At 43.0% G+C, this 24,937-nt stretch overlaps 2 protein-coding genes across 8 annotated transcripts in view; one reads left to right on the top strand and one right to left on the bottom strand.

Moving 5' to 3' along the window:
- Positions 1-11,732, top strand: part of FANCC (FA complementation group C) — a 170,917-nt gene extending 159,185 nt beyond the window's left edge. The window contains exon 16 of the mRNA XM_075931816.1: positions 11,579-11,732. Within this exon, the coding sequence (XP_075787931.1) occupies positions 11,579-11,587 (9 nt within the window). The 3' untranslated portion in view covers positions 11,588-11,732. The remainder of the gene's footprint in view (positions 1-11,578) is intronic.
- Positions 1-24,937, bottom strand: part of AOPEP (aminopeptidase O (putative)) — a 408,083-nt gene that overhangs the window by 67,525 nt on the left and 315,621 nt on the right. The gene's annotated exons all lie outside the window — the stretch shown is intronic.

Raw genomic sequence — 24,937 nt, 5'->3', positions numbered from 1 at the left:
ACCCTTTATCATTACTGCAACAAAGGATACATTCTGAACTTCTAAGGATTCAGTAGTCAGCTATCATCAGCTTTGCATCACAGGAGGGAACTTCAGATGCTTATATAAACTGAATTGACAGTCTCATTAAAATCATTAACAAGAGATGAATGGTTGCAGGCTTTGGAAAATTTCTCCTTGTGTCCTTGATTTCTTTACTGTGTGGCCTCTTCCATAAAATGCTGGAATGCAGCTTCTTATTACAACAAGGAACTAAGGAAATTCAGGGGTCTGAGTAGAGGGGGATGTGGAGTTAAGTGTTTAGACTCATTTATTAAACACCTAGTAATAAGTACATAAGACAAACAATAAAAAGGCTACTTGTGTGCTGAGGACATATTCTGTTTCTTACATAGTTACTGCTGATGAGCTAAAAATATTAAAAGCTTACATGCAGAACAACTGTGACTGTACGAAAGAGAGGGTCTTACTTTACAGAAATTACTCGTTTAATACGTTTTCACTTAACACGTTTTTGCAATAGCATGATTCTTTTTAGGGAACTTTTTTGAATAACGCGACCGTCCCCAAAATAACACGAAAATAATCAAGTGGCAGACTACTTCGTGTGGCAGTATAGGTTGGTGAAAACAGTGGTAATACGCATGAGTGGATGAATACACGTGGTCACAGCGCTCCTCCACTCACTCGTGTGTTTATCTTTGTGTTTTAACAAACCACAGTGACTTGTGTTGCTAGATATCTAATGTTGATGTTGATGACCGAGCACCAACAAAAAATTGACTTTGCCACCACCGCATGAAACACAACCCCCACCTTTTCCATTATTTTTAATGGGAAAATGGACCCCGCATAGCATGTCTTCGCTTAGCACGAACATTTTCAGAAACGCATCTATAGTGTTAAATGAGGAATTACTGTATACGGGCCATTCCCGCTGTACATCGCTCCTGTATATGTTGGTTTCACAATAAAGTTGATGAATTTAGGAATGGTTTCCTCCCATTCCCCGATCTTATGTTGCTCAGAACAAAAATTTGTTCAAATGCAAGTCAGCAGCTTGAATGCAAATCAAAGGAATTCCTCACTTTACTCCCACTTTTTTGGAACGTATCTTGGACATATAGCGGAGCCTGTATTTGTGTCCTATATACTATGTTAACTGTGTTATATATTCTATACGTTCCTTGCTAGTATATCTTTATCATTTGATTATCTTGGAACCATCTCCTTAGACCCTATCAAGGTTCTGTGTGTGACCCATAAGATATTTTGTGTGCTGTTGCCCATGTATACTGTTGCCAAGATTCTACTGGTTTCCACCCACATCATGGTTCCCCCCCAACACACACACCAATATTACTAAAATAAGACACACAAAGCAAGGGCACATGAAGTGAGAAGTATACTGACTGGACACCGCATTCACTGTGAAAGTCATGTGCTCCTACTGCACCCAAAGCACTGCTATGGTTCAGTTAGAACACTTCACAATTTCTAAGTACGCCAACGCCGTTAGCAAAACTACCCTATCTTAGGAAAACATCTGAGATGAAGGAGGGACACAAGTGCCCCACTCACTAACCTAAACTGCCCAACACGGCCTTAAACTATTGCTTCCTACACAGGATACTTGCTATTGGCACTAAACATTTTAAAATATTTAGTAAAAATTATGGCATTCAGCTAACCTTTTTTTCTGACTCTGAGAAGAAAAAAAAATAGTACTGTCCTAATTCCCAGTTTTCCAAAATTGAGGTTCATAGAATCACCTGTCTAGATAGAAGCATCATGTTTTATCCCCAGATTGCATGTTCGCCTCTTTTCACAAAGCCCAAAAAGCACTTTCAACGGAACAAACTGCAGGAGAACCAGTCATTAACACTTTTGCAAACACAATATTCCAATAATTCCCAACTGCTTTCTAATCCATCATATGCAGTGACTGCCAGTAAATAGTGGGCTCAGCTGAAGATTGTTTAGCTGTGAGAGGAGCTAAGGCTCACTTTGAGCATGTACTGATCAAGTTGTTTTCTAACATGCCGCCAGATGTAATTTGTTCTAAACTACAAGTACATGGGGTTCAGCACCAATTCAGATACTCTTGTTATCAACACAGCAACAGGTAATTTCTCTGGTATAGATCATGCACTAATGTCTTTCACAGTAAATGAAGTTTCACACACATGAAGAGAAAAAAAACCTCAGTTCCCTACTTTCCATCTAACTCAAAGCAAACACCACCGTTTTGTTACATAATAACCGAGTCATGTTTATGAGCATTTTAATGAACATATATAAAAGGAAATACTAAAAACTAAGTCTGTGGTGTGACTGAAGTACCTATACTCTATCCAGTCTAAGCTCTTCTGTATCTATCCCTCAATGGTCCAAAGGGAGAGGAAAGGTGGCAGCAAAGATTCAGTAGTGAAAATAAAATTCACTGCTCTTCCTCTGATGTTGAGAGCCATGTCAAACTTTCCCTTCTGATTCTACACATTTCCTTGCGCTCTTCTGCATGGCTCAAAGATGCACCATGTGTCTTTTTGGTTAGCTGTACCATATTCAGCACCAACTGAACCTGAGAAGTTAATTCACAGCAACTTTTCTGGTTGCTGCTGGCAGAGTTGATTGTTCTTTACTTTTGTGTAAACTAAAGACTCTTACGTATTCCTAATCTGAAATAGCACCTGTAACCATGCACAAACTCTAGGTCTGGGCTTGTAAACTGCAAGACCTAAATGTCAAAATCTGACATGTAATTCATGTTTTCAGCCTCAGAATCTAGGTTTATGGTTGTCCTTTTGTCTGTCTCAACCCTGGATGCTCAGGACAGGAGAAGGGAGGAGAAGTGGTCTGGGAGCTGTGGAATTCTCTGCAGGTCTCATACAAGGTCACCTGATAGGTCATCTTGAGCTACTAAACATATTCTTCCCTTCCAACTGAGACTATGGATTATGCTGAAGTGTCTGATCAATTTTCATTCAATAACTGAACATTTCCTGCAGCTATATGTGAGCTTTAGAAAGGATCCCACAATGTGGCCAGCACAAGTTGAGTTTAAGCATTGTTATAGATGGCTCAGTTGAAAACATGCCATTTCAACTTAGTCATTTAACAATATTATCAAAGTGGAGGGGGGTTTTGTTTTGCTAGCTTTAAGATAAAGCCATACATGGATGCTGCTGTCAGGTTGCATTGAATGCCAAATTTAAAGCTTAAAAAAAAAGCCTAAAGAGCAAGACCAAAATAAAAAGTGTTTTTTTTATTTAGCTTTTAGACCAATGGATAATTCACTGTAGTGTTGTTCATAACCCAAATCCTTCAGCATTTTGCTAGTGCAAGTGAAATTGCATATGAAATTGACTAGAAAAAGTTTTTGCAAACCCATAAAATTCAAAACAAAAAGTAAAACAATAGCTTATTAATATACAAATAAATCATTAAATCAAAGTTATTACTGATATAATGGTATAAATATGAGCCAACTTTTTTTTTTAAAAAGGATGTTTAAAGCTGAGATACTAAATCCATAACTACCCTGATTTTTAAGAATACCAAATGCCTTGCAGCTTCCCAATGGCATATTTTTTAAGACAACGTTTTTAGACCATCTTAAACAGTCCTTGAAATGGAACAATTACTTTTAGTATTTCAAAACCAACTACCTTCCAAATGATTAACAAAAATTCACTCAGTAGCCTGACAGGTATAGTTAAAATACATGCTCAGTTTATACAATTTATTGTAATAATGGAGGTCATTGAGTGTTTCCATCACACACATGCAAACATACATGCAGAAAATATTTTGCCTCTGAGGCTTCCAAAGATTTATCAAGTAATTTAGACCATGCATTATATTAAAAGCAACACCACCACCACCTCCCTCACACACACACCCTGAAAAGTTTGCACTGAACCTTTATTGGTGCAGAATGGAGACTCGCTTCAGGGGGAAATGAGTAACTATTGCGAATAGCTGGATCCAATTAAAAACTCAAGTGGACAAATCTAAATCTCAGAACAAAGGCATGTTTTGAAACTCTAGAAAATAAGAGTTTATTTTAAAAACCTAAGCATACTTTTAGTAAATATAATTTTCCATCAGAATAGAACTTGGACCAAAAAGACCTACATGGTATTTATCAACCATGTGTTCAATTATGCTATTGAAACTAAACACATGTAATATAAAAAGTTAAATGATCAAAACTACAAATACTACAGTAATTGACCACAGATAAATCCACTATAAATACAATGGACAATTGAAGCTAGAAATTCTTCAATCTTCTTCTTACAAAAGGAGAAATACAAAGAAATGTTTGCAAATTAAAAATAATCCTTTTTTTTGGTTATTAATGAGGATAAAGCTGGATATTGCCACAGCCCCTGGAATGCTGGTCTGTTGATTAGATCAGATTTCTTCAATCTGAAATTATTTATGTCCTTTCAGCATAAATCTCTCTTCCTAGCTCCTCATAAATTGGATTCTGCTGTACTATTTTCAGAGAATTCGAGAACTCTCCTGAGTGCTACAGACTAACATTTTGGACTTACAAGTAGTTTTTACAATTAGAGCTGAAAAGTTATGGTTTAGAAAACAGCCCATGTTTTAAAAATGTTTTGTTACAATAATGGTGCAATGATTTTTCTATACATTTGTACCTGTTCAATTTTTAAAATAGCTGCGGTGGCTGATATTAGGATGTTAAATGGCATTTAGTCAGCTAATTGACTAGTCAACGGGATTTTGATTAGTTGATGGGGGGAGGGGGAGAAATTGCAGAGCCGCAACAGGGTTAGCTCCTAAACCCGAGAGTTAATCCTGCTGCAGCTCTGCCTTTTAAATGTATTAAGAGCCACCAGGCACAAACACAGCCTGGTCCCCGCCACTATCCCTCTGCCTCCTCTGTCCCCTCCCCACAGAGATGGTGCTGGGAGAGAACCAGCTTTTAAGCCAGCTCCTCCCCTCCCCCCTTGCTGCCTCTCTCTGATAAAGGCAGCAAGGGGGAGGGGAAGTGACTAATAGAGTCATAAGAACATAAGAACGGCCATACTGGGTCAGACCAAAGGTGCATCTAGCCCAGTGGCCAGCACCAGGTGCCCCAGAGAGGGTGGACCGAAGACAATGATCAAGCGATTTTGTCTTGTGCCATCCATCTCCAGCCTCTGACAAACAGAGGCCAAGGACACCATTTCTGTTCCCTGGTTAATAGCTTTTTATAGACCTAACCTCCATGAAATTATCTAACTTCTCTTTAAACTCTGTTATAGTCCTAGCCTTCACAGCCTGCTCTGGCAAGGAGTTCCACAGGTTGACTACACACTGTGTGAAGAACTTTCTTTTATTAGTTTTAAACCTGCTACCATTAATTTCATTTGGTGTCCTCTAATTCTTCTATTATGGGAACTAATAAATAACTTTTCTTTATCGGCCCTCTCCACACCACTCATGATTTTATAGACCTCCATCATGTCGCCCCTCAGTCTCCTCTTTTCTAAACTGAAAAGTCCCAGTCGCTTTAGACTCTCCTTATATGGGATCTGTTCCAAACCCCTAATCATTTTAGTTGCCCTTTTCTGAACCCTTTCCAAGGCCAAAATATCCTTTTTGAGGTGAGGAGACCACATCTGTACACAGTATTCAAGATGTGGGCGTACCATGGTTTTATACAGGGGCTGTAAGATATTCTGTCTTATTTTCTATCCCTTTCTTAATAATGACATGATTTCCCTTTATAGAAACTATGTTGACTTTTGTCCAACAAATTATGTTCTTCTACATGCCTGACAATTTTATCCTTTACTATTATTTCGACTAATTTGCCCAGTACTGATGTTAGACTTACCTATCTGTAATTGCCAGGATCGCCTCTATAGCCCTTTTTAAAATATTGGTGTCACATTAGCTATCTTCCAGTCACTAGGTACGGAAGCCGATTTAAAGGATAGGTTACAAACCACAGATACTAGTTCAGCAATTTTCCATTTGAGTTTTTTTAGAACACTTGGATGAATGTTATCCCATCCCGATGATTTGTTAACATTAAGTTTTTCTATTTGTTCCAAAACCTCCTCTAATGACACTTCAACCAAGGACAGCGCCTCAGATTCATCACCCACAAAGGACCGTGCAGATTTGGGAAGATGAATCTTGAATCTTTGTCCCTCCACTGTTTCTTTTACATTGTGGTTAAGCCACGATGACTCTTTTTTAGGTCTCTTACTATGTTTTTAGGCATTTTCTTATCAGATGTCAACTAGTTGCTTACATCCCTCACAGGTATTTTAAACTGTAATTAAGTAGCTGCACCCCCTAGGTTTCATGCTGTACTGTTTAGGTTTTTCAAATGAGCTTTAGTATTTGTTACTTAGACTCAGGGATTTTAGCATGCAAATCCCATTTCAGCAGAAATTTACTCCTAAGAAAGATTTTCAGTGATACTGAATCAGCTCTGGAGAAGGTGATGTACGGATCATGCGCTACAACTGCATTGACAGCATATCAACTCAGCAACGTGTTAAAATATTCTTAATAGACAAAATCCTATTAAATGCAAACAGAATGTACTCATCATTCTTTTGTCAGTGATTCTGCAACTGGAGAATACTACATACACCCGAGTTTGGCATTAAGTAGTACAAGCAGGATATACTACCTAGTAGTTTAAGTTATAATGTATTTTGGATAAAAGACTGTTACACTCTACATAGTGCTGGTAATTCTCTCTGAATCATAATACTCCCACTGATGACACTTTAAGACTAGCAAGATAGTCTTTGATAGAAGCTTATCTCTGGGGACCTTACAATGTCAATAAAGTTCAATTTATATTGTTAGGCTCCATTTCCTTTCCTTTTAAAGCACCAACACACTTTCTAATGACAGGGAAGTAAAAAAGACCACAACTTCATCATCACTAATGCCTTTCAGAAATCTAAATGGAACAGTCATGGCACAAATATAAGACTGTAGAAGAGATCTCATTAGCTTAGAGCAGTTTTTCCTCAGCCAGTGGTACAAGTATCATTGGGGTACTCAAGAGAAATCTCGGGGGTACTTCAACACAACTGAAATCTGGATAAAACTGAATTTTTGTTTTCAGTTTTACAGCACTCGCCTGGCTACAATTAAGTTGTTTAAACAAATATGTTGCAATGGTAGAAAAAAAAATTGTGTTCCCAAAAACTGTAGGCACTGGGGGTACTTCTAAAAAAAAATTTTAAGGGGGTACTTTATAAAAAAAGGTTGAGGAAACACTGGCTTAGAGTTCCTAAAGCTTCCTGTGTGATGGTTCCTCCTGACACCCTTAGCCCCTTACGAAGCAGCAGTGTTTGTGATCCCAGTGGCTACAATGGGGGTTTGCCATGTTAAGGCTGCTTTTGCCACACTTAGATTACTGAATGAAATTCGTTACAATATTAACCCTTAGAATACTAAGGCTGCACATACATGTCAGCCCTTCCTTGAACACAGCAAATGTTGCAGTTCCCTAGCAATGACTTTTCCTTCCCACAAAAGCTCCAGCTTCCTGTATCCCATCCCAGATCCCTTCCTCATAGAGGAGTGTGGGCCAAAGCATCACCTGTTCTGGAGGCTTGGGTTGAGAATAATGTAGCAAGGTAGACATAACAGTCACCTCTCCCCTCCAGCAGTAGTTTTGCCTATAATAGTGGAGCTAGAAGCAGTGATATCAGGACCTGGGCAGCTGCCTGATAGATGGAGAATTCTTTTTCTGAAGAGGATGATTCTGCCTGCTTTACTCATGCTAAACAGTATCTTGACCTACAGAAGTGTCTTGTGAGGAGTTGGCAGAACTGGGCCCTCAACGAATGCGCCAAGCCGTTTTGCACTAAGTGAAGTTTGAGATTGGATTGTACTGCACAATTGTCTCTTCATTCATTTATAATCTGGATCAATGCACATTTCCCCCCACAATTTGCAATAAGAATATCTAAGCCCACTGATAACCCAGCACATCAATGCGGCTATTAATGAAGTGATGCACTAATACAGGTTTTGCTAATAACTGCTATCCTCCTTTAATTTCCAATTTTAAAGAGCTAGAGAACTACTTAGAAGACCTTAAGTATATACAGGCAGTCCCCGAGTTAAGCGGATCCGACTTATGTTGGATCCGGACTTACGAACGGGGCTTTTCTCGCCCTGGAGGACGCGGGCGCCCAGATGTGCCACGGTCCCGCCGCCCACATCCTCCGGAGCGAGAAAAGCTGCTCCGCGTCTCCCTGGTCTGCTGGGGGGGGGGGGCGGGGGGCAGCAGACCAGGGAGACGCGGAGCAAAGCCGAGGAGGACGCGTGCGGTGGGACCGCCCAGACGCGCCGCGGTCCCGCCACCCGGGTCCTCCGCATCTCCCTGGTCTGCTGGGGGGGCCCAGGGAGACGCGGAGGATCCGGGTGGCGGGACCGCGGCGCGTCTTGGCGGTCCCGCCGCCCGCGTCCTCCTCGGCTTTGCTCCGCGTCTCCCTGGTCTGCTGGGCCCCCCCCAAGCAGACCAGGGAGACGTGGAGCAAAGCTGTGGAGGACCCGGGCGGCGGCACCGCGGCGCGTCTCGGTCCGCCGCCCGCGTCTCCATGGTCTGCTGGGGAGGGGGGGCGCAGCTAGCACCCTCCCGCCTCCCCCCAGCAGACCAGGCTTTTCTCATGGACGCCTGTGGTAGAGCAGCTGGGGCGCTGCCGGTTGGTCCTGCAGCACCGCTCCTCGGTGCTACTGGACCAACCCGGCAGCACCCCAGCTGCTCTGCCCCAGGAGTCCTGATTCAGCTGCTGCTGATCAGTTTCAGCAGTGGCTGAATCAGGACGCCTGGGCAGAGCAGCACCCCAGCTGCTCTGCCCCAGGTGTCCCCAAGTCAGCCGCTGCTGAAACTGACCAGTGGCTGACTACAGGAAGCCCGAGGCAGAGTTGCTCTGCCCCGGGCTTCCTGGAATCAGCCGCTGATCAGTTTCAGCAGCAGCTGACTTGGAGACATCTGGGGTAGAGCACCTGGGGTGCTGCCGGGTTGGTCCCCGCAGCGCTGAGGTGCGGCGCTGCGGAGATGTACCTGGCAGCGCTCCAGCTGCTCTGTCCCAGGCGTCCAGATTCAGCTGCTGTTGAAACTGATCAGCAGCTGATTCCAGGAAGCCGCGGGGCAGAGAAACTCTGCCTCGGGCTTCCTGTAGTCAGCCGCTGGTCAGTTTCAGCAGCGGCTGAATCTGGACGCCAGTTCCGACTTAAGTACAAATTCAACTTAAGTACAAACCTACAGTCCCTATCTTGTACGTAACCCAGGGACTGCCTGTAAAGTAGTTAGAGAACATTAATACACCGAAGACAATCTCAACAGAAAAAAGCCCTTTCAGTTAACTAATGTTAATAATGGCAATGTGCTAATCAGCACACTTATTCCTTTAGGTGCTGGAATTCTTTCATTTGTTTTCCCAAGATAATTAAATGCTGCTGAAAGGTATGTGATTGACAGCCCTAGATATTGTCTGCCTCTTTCTACTGAGCAGCTGAAGTGTGGGTGGCAGCAGCACAAGCTTTCCCCATAATGCTCGAGTTATATATTTTCATTTAATTATTTTTAAAAGAGGCATTTTACAGGCAAACTTTTCAAAGAACAAATGCTGGTTATTGCACTCTGGGTCAATAGCAGGTTGCAGGCACAACGGACAGCAGGGCTCAACCGACAGCATTTACACATCTAACTATGCAATAGTGCCCAAAAATTAGGTTAACTAAAAGCCATTGCTTGCTGCCACAATGTATTGTGCGTGTAAAGAAACGCAGGGTTAAGTCCTCTAAATATTTGGTCCCATACATATAGATTTCTCATTTTCTACCTCACCAAGTGATGCTAGTATTCAACCACTGCTAGTTAATACAACAGAAAATTACTACATGAAAGAGTCTGAGACGCCATTCTTGGTTAGAGAAACTGTACTTCAAGGAACTCCCCGAAATACTATGTACATAGTATTTCAGTTTCACATCAAATGACATTCTTTGTGCATGTGCTGACACCTGCCTCCATACAGTGTTTGCTTTCTTCCAAATAAAACATGGAAACCTAGCAATTGAACCATTCATTAAAAAAAAAAAAAAACAGTCTAAGGAGTTGGGTGAGTCACTGCTTCCATCTCTTCATCTACGATACACCGAGAAAGAAGGTGTGACCACACAGCAGCATAGTATTCAGGACAACCTTGCCATCCCTTCTATCATAGCAAAGCACACACTAGGAGATGTGGGACTGATTTAGTGAAATATCACCCCCCCATACACACACCCCTTTGCATTATGCAAATACTATGGCTCAAAGAAAACACTGAATTACATGGCCAGATGCTTCCTTCCCAAGTGGGTTGCATTTATAATCAATGACATTTGTGTTAATAAAGGGTTTAAAAAGGAGGGTGGGAAAGGTACAGGCAGTCCCCGACTTACGTCGGATCCGCAGTTACGAACGGGGCTCCCCCGGAGGACACGGACTGCGGGACCTCGCAGTCCTGCCACCAGTGTACTCCGGGGCTTTCTCCATGTCTCCCTAGTCTGCAGACCAGGAAGAGGCGGAGCAAAGCCGCGGGGGGGCTCGGGCAGCGGGACAGCCCAGACGCCCCACGGCTGTCCCGCTGCTGGCGTCCTCAGAGGCTTTGCTCCCCGTCTCCCTGGCAGACCAGGGAGACGGGGAGCAAAGCCGCGGCGGACCCAGGTGGCGGGACCGCGGTGCGTCTCGGTCCGCCACCCGCGTCTTCCTGGTCTGCTGGGGAGGGGAGGGCGCAGCTAGTACGCCCCCCACCCTCCAGCTGACTAGGCTTTTCTCCAGACGCCTGTGGAAGAGCAGCTGGGGCGCTGCCATTTGGTCCCGCAGCGCTGCTCTGGGCGCTACTGGACCAACCCGGCAGCACCCCAGCTGCTCTGCCCCAGGTGTCCTGATTCAGCCGCTGCTGGTCAGTTTCAGCAGCGGCTGAATGAGGACGCCTGGGGCAGAGCAGCTGGGGTGCTGCTGGGTTGGTCCAGTAGCGCCGAGGAGCGGCGCTTCTGGAGCAACCCAGCAGCACCCCAGCTGCTCTGCCCTAGGCGTCCCCAAGTCAGCTGCTGCTGAAACTGACCAGCGCTGACTACAGGAAGCCCGAGGCAGAGTTGCTCTGCCCCCGGCTTCCTGGAATCAGCTGCTGATCAGTTTCAGCAGCAGCTGACTTGGGGACGCCTAGGGTTCTTAAGTTGATTCTGTATGTAAGTCAGAACTGGCGGTCAGTTTCAGCAGTGGCTGAATCTGGACGCCAGTTCCGACTTACATACAGATTCAACTTAAGAACAAACCTACAGTCCCTATCTTGTACGTAACCCGGGGACTGCCTGTAATAGGAAGCAAGAAGCTGGGCTTAATCTTTCCTGTGGCACAGTCACTTACAGTAAAAGCTCTGACACCATAAAGCAGGCATAACCTAAGTTAGGACATGTAATTCTGTAATCCCCATATGTCCTTTCAGTTTGCCTATTATCTGTTTCATTAAACTGTGACATACAGCAGGGCATGCCTGCAATGCTTTTATTCGTCTTTCATTATATGCAGATGAAGTAACGAGGCTAGTGACATACAGCAATCTCAGAGGAGAAGGGGACAAAAATCCAGCAAACACCGATTAGTGCGACAGCTTCAACAACTGCCAGAAGAGAGAGTCATCCTCCCATGTATTAAGGCTTTTCCCACTGTATTGCCATTTATGGTGCAATGATCTCCCCAATATGGAGAAAGGCTTTATATTAGCTTGTGATTTAACAAAATGTATAATAGTATGCAAAATGAAAAAACCTTTTTTTTTAAATAAACTTTAGTTCAAAACAAATGCTCTTGTACTTGATCCAAAAGCTCTCTCTCTCATTTTCTGTACTTCACATTCAGTATGTTTGAGTGTTAAGTAACAATGGCCGAAAAGATGTAATCAGCTCTCCTTTCTACAGCTGTTCCGGAAATATCTGTTTAATCTTGTTTTGCTGCCGTGCCATTGGCTTCCACCAGATTGCAAAGCATGAGCACCAATTATGCCCCACTATGCCAATGAGAATGACAAAACTAATCCGAACTATCTCCTCCCTCTTACTTCACTACTATAGCTGCACAGGACTCAATTTCTCAGCTACACTAAGTCTGACCATGAAACAATAACTCATCACCTCTAAACCCTCAGCCATGATATGATGTCTCCAACTTTTAAATACATACACAAACACACACACACGGCTTGACAAATAATGTAATCTACTTGCCCGTGGTGAGTAGATTACAACCCGGAAGAGCCGGCGCAGAGCGATCTGCGCATGTGCAAAGCGCAGAACCGCGTGAAACCGTGCGGCTGGCGAGCGGGGCTCTAGGACAGATTACATCTGAAAGCATGTACCCACTGTCTAATTCTCTAGCATATGGAGTAATGCCCATGACCCTAAACTACCAATTATTATTATTGTTTTCTGTGTTGCTGTAGCAATGGTGTTCCCAGGAGATTAGAGACACAATGTGCGTGAAGTAATAACTTTCAATGGCCCAACCTCTATTGGCAAAAGAGACAAGCTTTCTTCTTTGGGTCCAGGAAAGGTACTCAAGAGTGTTATCTATAGCTAAATACAAAGTGGAGCTGACCATTAACAGTACCTTCTATAAAGAAATCGAAGACTACGCCAAATTGCAATTCTCTCAATTTAAGGATATCATCAACTCCTTGCCCAAACAAATCCACATACAAGTTCATGCCACCCAAGGTAGTCTTCCCAGGATACATAAATAACTGAACACAGGCAAAGCCATCATAATGGGCCATGACTGTCTTACTGAAGGAGCATCAAATCTCATAGAAACTGAACCTCTCACCACACAAAGGACCAGCTTCCTTCAGAACACAACCAACCATTTACAGAAACTAGGGATGTTAGAATGTAACCAAATAACCAATAAGCTGATGCTTACTAGTTAACGGTTTCAGTTACACTTAGCTGGCTCCTTAACAGTATAAGTTATGCTTTATACTGCAGAACCACAATGCAGGTAACTGTAACTGCTGAGATTTTCAGTGGTTACACAATTACTCTAATGAATGCTTTTAAATATCTCTACCAGAAACTCTGCAACATTAACAACCTCCTTCAGAGCATCATTCTTGCCACCATCCTATACAGCTATATTTCTTGCAACGATGATATAGCTGCTGGTCTCAAACATCTAGGAATAGGAAAATGAACATTTAGTTCTCACTCCTCATCCCCCAACATCTCTAAATTCATTCATTTCATCTTCACCCCTAATCCTTTACATTAAACAAGCACTCGGCTCCAAATATGGGAGCAGCCATGGTACTAAGATGGCTGCCCAATATGTCAACCTCTTTAAGAGCCCTCTTCAGGAAGAATTTCTGAAGTCAATGATGTGCCTGAGATCTGGCGATAGTATTTCCATTCTCTCAACAGATAATCTAAGCTCCCTCAGATTTCCACTATAACGTAGACAACTACCACTCACACACCCACAAAACTCTGCCTAGGATACTTCATCATCATCTTCCTGTGTGTCACTGAGTTTCAACAATGGAACCTACAGACAACTATATACAAGAAAGAGGACGTTACCTTGTGCAGCAATGGTGATTTTTCTAAATGTCTCCCCCCATGGGTGCTCCACTGTAGGTGTCAGGCTCGTCCTAATGCCACAGATTGGAGTCTTCAACAGCAGTAGTCAGCTGGACTGTGCATGTGTGGTCAGCATCTTGCAACTTTCGCACCCTTTCTCTCGTGCATGAAATCCAGTTCCTGCCAGTTACTCTCGTCCGCCCGAGTTGTGACGGCGCGTTGGGGGTCCCCCGTCTCCTGCACCCCGAAATGGCACAAACAGACTCCACCAGCCAGTGGAATTGAGGGTGGTTTATTGCTCCTCCAGGATACAGCATAACACAGATATAATCTGGTTACAGGAACTGGGGCTAAGAGGCCTCAGTGCCCCCCTTGAGATAGGGGAGTCCCAGCCCCCCTCCCCAGCTCCTTCTCCCCTGCTTTCCAGACAGGAACTAACTCTACCTCTCCCAGCCCTGCCCCCAGCCAGGGCAGCATTCCACCTCCCTTTGTTTCTCCCCATGGGGGGTAGCTGGTTCAACCGGTATGATACCTTTGCATAATAAGGTTTTCCCTGATGGGTCTTGCTTCGGACAGCAGAGGTCACCACAGCCCAGCAAGTACCCCCACTACGTCACACGAGTATCTGGAACAAGATAATTATCAAGAGAGACTCCGAAGTGGGGAGGAAGGCGCGTGGTGGAGCACGCATGCGGGGACACATCTTGAAGAACCATCGTTACTGCACAAGGAGAGTAACTTCCTCCTCTTCTTCTTAGAGTGATGTCCCCGTGGGTGCTCCACTGTAGGTGACTTTGTAGCAGTCAAAAGCCCCAGGACAGCAGGTCTCGGAGTCATGGTCTAATGGCTGTGGAAAGTACAGCCATAGCCACCGCTGAATCTGTGGCCCAATGATACAGTATTGCATAGTGCTTCATAAAGGTGGCATTCAAAGACCATGTGTCTGAGCGTTAAATGTCCAGAAGAAGAACTCCCTTCAGGAACACTATGAACGTCAATGTGGCTCTGGTAGAATGAGCCCTAAGCGTTGTTGGAAGTGGCTTGTTACATATGGTGTAATCTCTCTCGATGCAGGCAACTATGAGGTTCGAGATGTGTTGGGAGAATAGTGACACCAGAAGGCAATGGGACTTCCTAAATTTCTGAGTCCTCTGAAAGTAAAAGACCAGTGCTCTGTGAACATCGAGAGTATGCAGTAGTGCCTCTTAAACTGATGCATGAGATTTAGGGAAAAATACAGGAAAAACAATAGGTTCATTAATATGAAACTGGGAACAGACTTTAGGGATGAAGGCTGGGTGCAGGTGTAATATTACACTGTTTGTTAAAAACAGTGTATGGTGGTACTGCCATCAGGGCCGCCAGTTCACTGACCCTACAGGCAGAAGTAATTACCCATAGAAAGATCACCTTCATTGTAATAATTGGAAGAGGTACTGTCACCAATGGTTCGAAGCGGGGGGTTAGTGAGGGTGTCCAGGACTAGATCCGGGTCCCGTGGAGGTGGTGGAGGCTTGGGGGCAGGGTTGAGGTTTGTTAACTCTTTGAGGAAGCACTTGGTGGTAGGGTGCGAAAATATGAACGTGCCATCCACAGGCTGTCAGAATGCAGTAATGGCCGCCAAGTGCAATTTTATTTGAGGATTTCATGAAGAGGCACCATGTGTGGGTCCACACATTTGTTAGGAGACAAATCTATGCCACTTATGCATGTAGGTTGCTCGTCATTCCCTCCTGCTATATACAGTAAAACTCCAATAGTCCTGCATCCAATAGTCCGGCACCCCTGATAGTCCAGCATAGTTGATAATCCGGCACCACCTAGGTCCCATAGGTTCCGGATTATCGGAAGTCTACTGTATTAGGATTTGTTTCACCTGAGAGGAGGTTCTCAGCACTGGATAACCAGTGAGCAGTCATGCTGTCAAGAGGAGAACATGAGGATGTGGGTGGATGAGGGTGAGAAGGAAAGAATCTGTGCTAATCCCAGCCCTGGAGCAGTACTGTGGACATTGTGTTTTTGTTGGAAGCAAACATCTATTTGTGGGAAACCCCAGAGGCAGAAGTTGTGCAGGAGAACGTCTTCCTGGAGTTCCCATTTGTGGTCCGGTGAGAATTTTCTGCTTAACGCATCTGCTGTGATGTTGCTGGCCCCTGGTAAATATGAAGCTATGAGTGTAATCTTGTTGCGGATACACCGGTTCCAGAGATGAACAACATTTGTGCAGAGAACAGATCGGGCCCCTCCCTGGAAGCTGATGTAATACATTGTGGTAATGTTGTCGGTGAGAATTCTGGTCATGATACCGGAAATATGTGCTCTGAAATGTTTGCGGGCATTGAGGACAGCTCTGAGTTCCAAAATGCTGATGTGAAGGACTTCCTCCTGTGGTGTCCATCGTCCCTGAATGGACAGACCATTCAGAAGAGTACTCCAGCCAATCAAAGAGGAGTCCATTGTGATCTGAGTAGATGGCTAAGGTTGATGAAATGGAACTCCTGCGAGGAGGTTGTGTGGTCTGGTCCACCGCTCCAGGGTTGATATAACGGCAGATGTTGGAGTGTCTCGGGTGCCAACCTGGTGCCTCGAGGGAACATACACAGATGCCTGTCATTGTTGTAGACCCCGAACATGCAGCCTTGCATAGTGGACCACATAATTTGTGGCTGACATATGGCCCATGAGTTGTACGCATGTGAGGACAGAGACCATAGGGCTTAAGGTAAGTACTGCAATTAGATCTTGTATAGCTTGGTACCTCTGTACAAGTAGGTAGGCTCTCACCGTGGTAGAGTCCAAACGCACTCCTATGAATTCTAAATTTTGAGTAATCTCTTCAGTGTCTAGCCTTTGTGTCTTGCTGACAGAGGACTTCAGTGTCCAAGCATGTCAATGTGACCCCTCTCATACTGACACGTTAAAGAAAAGACTTTATTCTGTAAACTCAGTAGAATCCCACGTATTGAAGTGGGAATAACAGGATTTTATTCTGAGGGATCTTGTTTTTCAGTTCTGCATTGCTCACTCATGATATTTCCAAAGTATTTCCCCATGGTAGAATATAGCAAAATTCCTCCCTGGGGCATTGTAACCCAAAAGGAAAATGATCAAAGAAAGAAATGTACCAAAAGTGGGGACAAAATTGTACCCATGTATTAGGAAGTCAGTCAGTTACTAAGCAATAAGCAGTACGGGCTGTGAGTGGTTTATTTGTGGCTTAAGTAATGACATCGGGGCTAACTCTGATTGACAATTTCAATCTGACCCATTCTACATAGATCTTATGTTAGAGCAGGAAAATCTTTCACACTCGCGATATTGTCTAGAGATAACGAGGATCTCCAGCCAACATTTAAAGAGAAATGAAAAATCCCAAACCAAGCCACTGAGCATTAAATATATTTTCTAATCAAATACATCTTTAGAACTCACCCTCAGTAAAGAACTGTGTCAATTATTACACAAAGAGTGAGAGCCATTAAAAGCACAAATATGGTCACAATCTTAAACTGCAATAGTCAGGCAACACAAATCCTGACTGTCAAAGGCACTTTGTTTTTAAAACACTACATCCTTCTTGACATCCTGGCAAATATGTAATAGCGATCACATATATACAAACAGTATAATCTTTTAGATTTTATGACAAGGCCAGGAAGTTTCTATTACAATGTTATTTCTTCCTATACAGCTCCTTCCTATACAGCTCCTAAGCATGGTATAAACAGTCAAAATAGCAAAAGCACCTCATAAAATTAATCAGGACAAATTTTACTATTTCAGGGGACCTCTTCTCTCCAGTCCCCACATCAGATAGCAGGTTTTAGAAAAAGTGAAGGTCAACCTCCTCTTTCTTTGCTGCTTTAGATAAAGAACAAGTAGAAAACAATTCTGTATTTAGCTGTCTTTCAATCTCCTCCCCACTTTTCAAGTCTCACTGTGCTGAGGAGAAATTAAGAGCTCAAACCCATTAGAAAAAAAATCACTCCCAAGTAGTGGATGATAAGCGGCTGACACAGTATAAGGCACCAATGAGGAGCCTGGAACCAATGCCCCCCAGCAGCAACTGAAATTACTTGCAACAAACATGCACAGCTGTTGGCTCCTGGAGCTTTTAGGGAATGAGGGCTGCTGATGGGGGAAATGCTATTTGAAGAACCCAATAAATCTTGCACTTTAAACATGTACTTAGGAGAGCTAATGTTCCTTCCAGAATTGTGTGTACTCCTCAGGTGGCTGAAAAAGCCCCCCTACTTTTCATGCATCAACAAAACAGGCCCAAATAGCAGCTACTGGTGCTAAGTTAATTATCCTTTGGGCGAACTTAGAAATACATCCCAACATATCAACTCTCCTGTGGCAAACATGAGTGTCAACCTGAAGAATATTGTCCCTACTGGAAGCCTTTTTTCCTCCATTCTCTTGCCTCACACCCAGCTCTGCAATGTCCTGAGTCTCATCATTGGAAACTGAAGGATGTGTTATCAGAAACTACTTTTTCAAGGTTGCCAATTGGGAGTGGGAGGAGAGAGTAGTTGCCTTGGGGCTTTGGGCCATCATTGTGGCAGCAGCAGCAGCAACCGTCAGAGTCCTTTAAATCACTACCAGAACCCATCATGGTACGGTCCAGGCAGCGCTGAGTGCTGGCTGTCCATAGCCCCTTCTAAGCCACATTCCCCCCCGGCCCAGCAAACTCTGTTGCCAGACTCACATGGGTCTATTCCTACTCACTGCAGCCTCAAAAAGATCCTAAATCCCTGGATTTCAAATGCACCAGGGATTAATTTGATGCAGTATGTTTAAACACAGAACAAAATAGAAAGCTGCTTTAATCTCATTTAAAATTTAACATACCAGATTTTATTTTGCCTTTCATTTTAAAGAGAAAATTTTGGCACTATAGGTGTTAGGACAAACTGCATATTCCTCTCTTAAGCCTCAGTTCAATGTGTGGATCTCATGTCTCTAAAACACAGGCTGAGTACGTGTGTCATTCATATATTTCCCAGTTCTGTGCAGTGATTCAATATGAAACACCCCAGTGTTTTCTTATGCAGTGCAACATGACCTTGGCCCAGTTAAGACAGCTAGGCACTGGGACTTCTTGTCCTTAAGCAGGCTGTCTGGAAGTATTTGCAATCTGATGACAGAAGCTTGCAAGTGTTATATATGTAGTATTAAAAGATACGTACGTATGGTGAAGAGGGCTACTGAACGATTTTTGCCAAAGTCCCAGCATGCTGACAGACATTTAGCTGAGGAACTGTTCTGAAAAGAAAGCACGCTAATTCCCTTTTCTATTAATCTAGAAACTGTCTGTCTGTCTTTTCCTGACCAATTCTATTTCTCCAATATACTCTACAGAGCTTTGTTCCATGATGGTGTTTGCTAATAATGCTCAATGACAATCTGCACAACAGCTTGTCCTAGAGTTTCAGAATGGGCTTAATCACTGGGAAGGAAACAGAAAGATAGATATTGTATTGTATGTAGTTCATCTGTACTTATAGATCTGCCAGTATTTTATGGCATAGGAAAGATCAATGGGCTGAAATTATTTTGTTCTAAACGTAGTTCTCACTATTTCAGGCCATCAAGCATCTTGTATAGTTTATATTAGTGTGACTGGATCTCTGTCAGAGAACTAGGATGCCACCACTCTAAAATCTTGTTTTCACAGGCAGACTTCAGGTACAATGAAGCAGTTGTATAAAAATGGCAACGTGCCACCCATATGACGTATGATATTATGAGCTTAACCCGTTACACTCACATTTTCTGCAAAATCAGTTACAGCCTCATTCCTTTTTCTTTTCCCCAAAAATCGACCACCTTATGATTTTGAAATACAGGAGAAGAGTTATGAACTGATAGAAATGCTATTCAATTGGCTGAGACAAGAAAAACTAACAAAGCCATTTCCATCTGCAATGCAAACAGCACAAATTACAGAAAAAACAAGTCACTTCTGTAGGGAGGAAGGAAGGGAAGAAAAACAAACTCTCTAGTAAAGCTAGTGGGGAAATGGAGTATAAAACTGTTGGTTTCATCTAAATGCCACTTTTTGTATCACTGAGTCTACCATAATTCAGCTGGACAACATACAGTTCTATACAGATCAGTTCAGCATCAAATAGTGACAATCACATCTATCCATTCCTTCTGCATATATACTGTAAATGGTTTCTTAAAGAGATTTCTATCCCATCATCTTTGTTATTGCTTACAGACCATTTCCACGACTTGTGGCCTGTTTGGTTTCATAGACCATATTAGTCCCTATCTAGAAAGAACAAGAAAGCTAATTATGGAAATAGCTCAAGAAAGCTGCCTGCTAGTGATTACCAATGTTTGTGACACAGCTGTAAGCTTTTTCTAATGTCTCAATAGAATTATTCAAATTAATTAAATTATTCAAATTATTTTAGTAAACTTCTAAACTAGATTTTCTCAGAACACTGCTCAGACATGCTCAGCCTACATAAGCATATTAAAAAGAGATAATATTAAGGGTATTAAGTTTCTTAAAAATATTAACTGACCTTGGGCTGTGGGCACACCTAGAAAGTCCCAAGTTCTGCACAACAAAAGTAGGTTTGTTGCTTTTCCCTCTCCTTACAAAGCAATCCATCCTCTCTTCCCAAATTGTAAACACAATCGCTGATACATAGACATAATGCACTCTAGAAACAAGCAAGCCCATGCATACATATAGTTTAGATGGTATTTACTGTTAAGCTAACAAGCTAAACTGTGAGGCTTCAGACAGATGTAATGGCAGGTCAGTATTTGATCCTAAGTTCATAGAAGTGTGACTATTAAGCAGGAAAGGAGCAATAAAGTGGCAGTATTCAGTTTTGTAACTAAAAATAAAAGGCATCTGTGCGCAGGATCAACTGGCCACTGAAGGGGAAAAAATACTGCTCTCTGGTTTGGTTACTACTAGTAGAGACTACAGATTTCTTTATAGCAACTTCAAAAAACATGAATGGGGGAAACCAATACATCTAAATCTAACAATGCATTGGGGGGGGGGGGGGGGGGGAAGAAAGGGCATAAGGTTGGGTCAGGGCAGTGTTTCTCAGAATATTCCATGGGCTCACTTTGGGAAAGCAGCTAGCGGGCCCACACCACTTTGCTTACCTAAAAGGTCTGTACTCATGAAGCCATGCGACGCCCATTGGCTTTGGTTTGCCATTTTCAGTCAAGGGGAGCTGTTGCAGGGCATGTAAAGCTGCAGTCTCCTAACAGCTATTTTCTGCAATACTTAGCCATAAAGTCATTAGTACTTAGAATGTGTGTCATGGGATCTAGGGATGGAAGCAACTAATTGACTAGTCAACACATTAGTCAACTAGTTGCTCCCCTCCCCCACACTTGCTGCCTCTATCACAAAGAGGCAGCGGGGGGTGGGAGGGAGGAGCAAGGGGAAGACGGGGGGGGGGGGGAGAGCTGGGGCTCCATGGGATGGGACAGAGGTGCAGTGGTGGCGCTTCCTCTTTGAAATATACAAGAGTCCCAGCAGGGCTCTTGTACATTCCAAAGGCAGAACACTCACTATTCCTTATTGACTAATCCAATAGTCGATGGAAATCCCATCAACTATTCAATTAGTTAACTAATCGATATTTAACATCACAGGTACCAAAGCCTTAGCCCAGAAGGAGAACGTGATGCAAGTAGAGCTAAAGGGAACAAAGGATTTTAATTATATTGGAAGCCATCTGGATGCCATATTTAATCCACCAACACAGTCTACACTATTTTGCATGGATATTTTGGTTCGGCTACGCTACTGGGTTGTCTCATGAGCATTGTGGTATCATTCCCTTATGTCCCCATTCTCTTTTATGGGCTGGGCTTGCCAGCTGGACTTCATTTCCCGTGATGCACCACAGGCAGTCATGGGGGATGTACTGTGACCGAGGCCTGCCTTACTACTTTGCCATGTTGCTTCATACAAGAGGAGAGGGAAGAAGGAGACAGAATAGTTCTTCCATGTAATTGGCTATCACTTGCCTAACTGCAAGGATGCACTACATTGGGGCAGCTGAATTACAAAGACGCTTAGAATATAGAAGACACTACAACTGTTTGAAATGCTTTTTAAAGATGTATTTTACACGCTCATTTCACGTTACTGCACAACAAACTTACAGGTTTGGGATTACTGTGCACTCTCCAAACATCTCTATGTTTGAACTGTAACTGGGAAATATTATTGCCATGAAATCACCATTTACTATCAAATATGTCCTACACCAGGCTATTCAACTTTGGAAGCCCCAGGGGCCACAATGATACCTCAGAACACATGCCAAGGGCCGCAACTTAAGCGTGGTTGCATATACATACAAATATATATGCAAATAGCTTATTTTACACAGACAGGTATGAATACAAAGATTAAGGCAAGACTATACAATGCACAGACTCCATTTAAGTCAGTTCTGCTGATATTAATAAGATGCAATATTTACCCGATTCCCATGCATATGACAGCACTTTTAATAAGCAATGACAGTCCAGGAATTTAACTACTAAAATGCATATCAACAGAAGACCATTATATTGACTACTTTTTTGTTTTGGCTCCCATCCGTGGGTCACGTGTTGAGCCCCGCGTAAACCCAAACTGCATCGCGGGCCGCAAACAAACAGGCTGCGGGCCACACATTGAGAAGCCAAGCCCTACATAAATAGGAGGTATAAACTGTTAAAAGAAGTAAGCAGAAATCCTAGAATGGCATGATTAGGGATAGTACCACTAGACCAGCAGTACATAGTACATCTAGCCCCAGAGACACTATTCAGCTATCACAGCCAAGGGCAATTGTGTTATGCAGATTTGATTCTAAACTGATGACATGTTCCCTGATTAGTGACTGTTAAACTTAAGTGTTTAAATCAGCCCATAGCTGTGTGAAGCACATAGGGTGTACTGCCACCCACTGGTGTCCCTGCAGCCTCAGGAGCAGCTCCATGTGATCTAGGAATACTCTGAACCACCACTCAGCACCCTGCCATCGGTGTCCTGCTCTAGCAGGAAGGAGTGTAGTTCTGATAGCTTCTTAGCTTGCTTATGAACTAAGCCATGGCAGCCCCACACTGAGAGCAAGGCAGGAGCTTAACTGGGCCTGCTGTGTCTAGTGGAGCACATTGCAAAGACTGGCTCCCCTCTGCTACATAAGATGTGCATGAAAGGAGGAAAGAAACTAAAAACCATCAACTGCTTACAACTTTCTCAATATGCTGCCTCAACACAGTTTAGAGCAGCCTAGGTGTTGCTCTAGCTGTTTCCAAACAGCTGCAGTCCCTTAGGGAGTATAAACAAGCTGAAGTCCAGTCCAGTCCCAGCCATTTCCTACACCCAATATGCCTGTGCATGAGAATCTGGAAGGAGGAGGAGATAGGAGCCAGTTACATTAGCTTAGTGCCACATGGGGATTTCCTTGATGCCAGGAAATCCCCAGCAGAGAACTTTAGTTGCCAAATGGTACAAAAGGGAACAGAACAAGGCAGCTAATCCACCCCAAAGTACTGATTCTAGCCTCTGTCTTTTTTAAATCATGTTTCACCTTAAAGTTTAAGAACAGGTTAGGAAAAAACCTTGTCAGGAGCAGTCAAGTTATTACTAAATCCTGCCCTTAGTGCAGGATTGGACTGGATTGAGGTCCCTTCCAGTCCTACATTTCTATACAGTGCAGTGTGCATGTGCAGTTATGTTCAGAAGAAAAATATTGGCTGGAATAGAAAGTGTGGTCAACTGGAAAGAATAAGGTTATTTCTTCACAAATTCATAAAGGCTTCAAGAAACAAACTAGATGGAGTGGTCTGCACTGTACTCCCATATTGTGAAAGGCTGAACAACAATAATCAGTTCACCTGCAGTGTTTCTGAAATTCAGGAAAGAGATTTATATGTCCAGTGACACACAGGACAGAGCAGTCTATATCATACATGTGAGCAAGCTACAAAGTAGTTCAGGACCGAAACAGCCTTAACACAATTGCACCCCATTTCCACACATACTGGACTCAAGACCTTATTGTATTAGATATTCTTTTTCGGTACTGGTTTCAGTGTTATGCCCATGCTGCTGTGCTGATGTTTAAAAGGAGCAATCTTTTTTTAAGATTTCTCTGTTCTTTATAAAAAGTATTCTCAATCTGCCCAGAGTGATGAAAGCTGCCACGAGCATTTGTTTTTCTCTGTTCTTGCCCTTACCTAGCTCTCCACACAGCTGACTAAGGTGAGATTATTTAGATTCCTCATTTCCCCCAAAATCAGCAACACAAAAATCTGAAATTGAAACACACGTACACACTGTCTACACTGCACTTACATCAGCAAAACTACTATGGCTTAGGGGCATGGAAAAACACTCCCATTCTCCCCCGTGACATAAGTTTTACTAGTGTAAGTGCTTGTATGTACAGCGCTATGTCAGTGGGACACGCTCTCCCCCCAACACAACTGCTGATCGCTGAGCTTGTATTATTTCAACATGAGAGCTCTTTCCCATCAGTAAAATGTGGCTACATGAGCACTCTTACACCAGCACAGCTGTATCCATACAGCTGTGCCACTGTAAGTTGGCATGTGCAGATATCGCTTTAATTTATTAGTAGGAGAAATTAATACTTTTATATTCCTTCTGTGCTAGAGCGAGGTCACTTAACTACCGTACTAAGAAAGGTGAACAGACTAGATATTTTAGAGACAAGTTTGCCTAATAGAAGGATCCATGTGCCATGCCGGTTTTAAAGAATTGTACCAGTTTAGCATACTGTTGGTCTGATCATGGCTCTTCTCCAGCAGAAGGATTAATGTAGATAATTAATTCTTAATAACGAAGAATTTAGTGCACTTTCAGCTGTCTGCTGTAAGACAGGAAATGACCATGTTCTACATACAAAAAACCCTTAAAAACTGAGACACTTTTCTTTTTGCTTTTATGCCTATTATTTTGAATGCTTACATTTCTAACACTCACCTTTTGAAATGTTAATAAAAGTATTTGAGATCCTGTAACTATGTAGGTTTAACTATAACAGGTTAGTATCCCAGTTAATCAAATTTATATACTAATAGCTCAGCTAAAACCTTAGACTGGAATCCTGCAATTCCATGTCCTAGTGTCTTCACAGCGTGCACTTATTGTAGTTTGAGACATGAAAAGTCCCTTCTTTGGATATGTGACTGTGTAAACTAACATTCCCTTTAAAGGACTGTGCATGTCTGTGATCTGTTGAGTGGTAAAACTCTAATGGTAATGTTATCTTAGTTGTACTTCTTAAAGGTCTGTTAAGTC

Source organism: Pelodiscus sinensis, chromosome 6, assembly GCF_049634645.1.
Source record: "Pelodiscus sinensis isolate JC-2024 chromosome 6, ASM4963464v1, whole genome shotgun sequence".
In the NCBI taxonomy this organism is placed as follows: domain Eukaryota; kingdom Metazoa; phylum Chordata; order Testudines; family Trionychidae; genus Pelodiscus; species Pelodiscus sinensis.
This window is presented reverse-complemented; position numbering and strand designations above follow the sequence as displayed.